The sequence below is a fragment of the Colobus angolensis genome, unplaced genomic scaffold (genome assembly GCF_000951035.1).
Source record: "Colobus angolensis palliatus isolate OR3802 unplaced genomic scaffold, Cang.pa_1.0 Scaffold152, whole genome shotgun sequence".
Taxonomy (NCBI): Eukaryota; Metazoa; Chordata; class Mammalia; order Primates; family Cercopithecidae; genus Colobus; species Colobus angolensis.
Genome location: NW_012114622.1, coordinates 892,648 through 895,597, shown reverse-complemented (window position 1 = coordinate 895,597; position 2,950 = coordinate 892,648). Strand labels below are relative to the sequence as shown.

General features: G+C 41.5%; 1 protein-coding gene across 1 annotated transcript in view; it reads left to right on the top strand.

Moving 5' to 3' along the window:
• Positions 1-2,870, top strand: part of LOC105507762 (BEN domain-containing protein 2-like) — a 15,336-nt gene extending 12,466 nt beyond the window's left edge. Inside the window, exon 6 of the mRNA XM_011936409.1 lies at positions 2,796-2,870. Within this exon, the coding sequence (XP_011791799.1) occupies positions 2,796-2,870 (75 nt within the window). The remainder of the gene's footprint in view (positions 1-2,795) is intronic.
• The last annotated feature ends 80 nt before the right edge of the window (positions 2,871-2,950 follow it).

The following is a 2,950-nucleotide window of genomic DNA, read 5'->3' as shown; positions in this document are numbered from 1 at the left end:
AGGAAGGAAGGAAGGAAGGAAGGAAGGAAGGAAGGAAGGAAGGAAGGAAGGAAGGAAGGAAGGAAGAAAAGATTAGGCATTTCCATATTTCTGATATGTATCCAAATGTTTTGACATTTTGGGTCAATATGGGTCTTCAGAAGTATTGAAAGGCTATCTGACCCCGTAATATCCAACCAGCTCAAGAGAGTAAGATTCCTTTAGGTGATGTTTTGAAAAAGGGCTGGCTTCAAGAACGGCCTTCAGCCAGTCCTGCCAGAAGCCTCACTACCAGCCCTCACTTCCCAAAGGTCCCATCAGTTCTACACAAGTGGCATGTGCTGCTGTCAGCCATCCTTCACCCTCGCTCCAGCTCTAGGTACAGTTAAAGAGGGCCCAGAAGCCCAAATCTGGTCACATGTGTAGCTTAAAAGGATGTTTAAAATTTGTCGACAATTTTAGATTGTTATTTTTTGTTCAAAAAAATCATTGTTTTCAATTAGCCCAAAAAATTAGATGCTGTTTCCTGTGCGTAATAGGACCACTCTAGGAATGTTGATAAGGTGTGTAAAAGTACCTTATTTGAGACCATGATAGAATGACTGCAAGCCTCTGGGGCCTAATGTGAAAGCTCTTCCATCCCAAAGCTCCCCATGCAAATATGGAGGCATCAGAGCCTAGAAACTATGCACTACCTTGAAGATTTATTCACTAGACTAGGTGCATATCAGATATCTGATCAGTAGGGATTAGACTTGATATTCTTTCCTTCATTCCCTAATCCTATCATGTTTTGAAATATGTATGTATGTATATTTATGTATTTCTGTATACAAATCTTCACACACACACACATAGTTTTGTTTTGTTTTGTTTTTAGATAGAGTCTCACTCTATTGCCCAAGCTGGAGTGCAGTGGCATGATCTCGGCTCACTGCAAACTCAGCCTCCCAGGTTCAAGCGATTCTTCTGCCTCAGCCTCCCAAGTAGCTTGGACTACAGGAGCACATTGCCACACCTGGCTAATTTTTGTATTTTTCGTAGAGACGGGGTTTTACCATGTTGGTCAGGCTGGTCTGGTTTTGAACTCCTGACCTCGTGATCTGCCCGTCTCAGCCTCCCAAAGTACTGGGATTACAGGCATGAACCACCACGCCCAGCCAATACAGGTATATTTTTAATGTATAGCCAGCTTCTCACTTCAGGGAGCTTTTTTGCACTTATGCTTTTATTTAAGCTCTGTAACTATTTCTCACAGGTTATGTTATTATTTGGGTCAAAAATATTTAGGGTGCCTTTTACACAAAGGGTAAGGTAAACTCTAAGTGCCCAGGACTCCCTCTGTGTCCTTCATTCTAGAAAGCAGGGCATTTTATTTTTTTATTTTTTTTTTTTTTTTTGAGACAGAGTTTTGCTCTGTCCCCCAGGCTGGAGTGCGGGGGCCGGATCTCAGCTCACCGCAAGCTCCGCCTCCCGGGTTCACGCCATTCTCCTGCCTCAGCCTCCCGGAGTAGCTGGGACTACAGGCGCCCGCTACCTCGCCCGGCTAGTTTTTGTATTTTTTTTAGTAGAGACGGGGTTTCACCGTGTTAGCCAGGATGGTCTCGATCTCCTGACCTCGTGATCCGCCCGTCTCGGCCTCCCAAAGTGCTGGGATTACAGGCTTGAGCCACCGCGCCCGGCCTAAGCAGGGCATTTTAAAGCTTGCACTCTTTATGGCTCAGTCTGCAATATAATCTTCAGCATGAGGTCACCATGGAGACTGGAATTTTGAAAGTGCTTGATCTTAACTTGCAATAAAAGATGGTTACCTTCGAGGTGTGTTCCTCTGAATTTTACATAATCATGTAAATTATTTCCAAAACAATCAGTAGGCTGGGCGTGGTGGCTCACGTCTATAACCCTAGCACTTTGGGAGGCTGAGGTGGGAGGCTCCCCTGAAGCCAGGAAATTGAGACCAGTCTGGGCAACATAGCAATACTAGGTCTCTACAAAAAAAAATAGTAATAATAATAATTAGCTGGCATGGTGGTGCGAGCCTACAATCCTAGCTACTCTGGAGGCTGAGAAGGATGGATCCCTTGAGCCCAGGAGTTTGAGGCTGCAATGAGCTAAGATCATAGCATGCAATTGGGTGACACAGGAAGAGCCTGTCCTTTAAAAACAAGCAAGCAAACAAAAACAAACAGAAATAATGAGTATATTTTAATAAAGGATTAACATCCTATAAAACAGGGTTAGCAAACTATGACCTATGGGCCAGAACTAGTCCAACACCTGTTTTTGTCAAAGAAGTCTTACAGGAATACAATGACATCTATTTTGTATTATGATTGCTTTTGTGCTGCATGGCAGAGTTGAATAGTTGTGACAGAGACCATATGGCCCACAAAGTCCAAAATATTTACTACTGGGCCCTTAACAGAAAACCTTTGCTGATCCCCACTATAAAACCATAAAAGCAAATATAAACAACTCAACGGAAAACAAACAGGCAAAGGAAATGAATGGGCAATGCATAGAACAGCACACAAGAATGTCCAATAAATACATGAAAATACGCAGTTGGAATCAGGGGAACTCAAATTTAAAACACACAGATTTCATTTCCTATGCATTAGATTCGTAAACATTTAAGCCTTACAATATCAGGTATTGGTAAGATGTTGAGTAATAGGGGTTGTTATTCTCTTCTGAGGGAAGCACAACTAACTGCAGTCACTTTTGAGAGCAATTTAGCAACATCTAATAATGGTAAATGCACATAATCTACAACCTAACAATTCTGCTTTTTTTTTTTTTTTTTTTTTTTTTAGAGCATGAACTTTTATGTTCAGAAAAACAATATGTCCATATTGAAAGAAGAGGAGGAGGAGGAAAATAATTTTTGAAATATACCCATCATATACTTGGTAGCACAGTGTATTCATTTCAATAAGATTTACATTCAGAATATTGATATCCCTAAAAA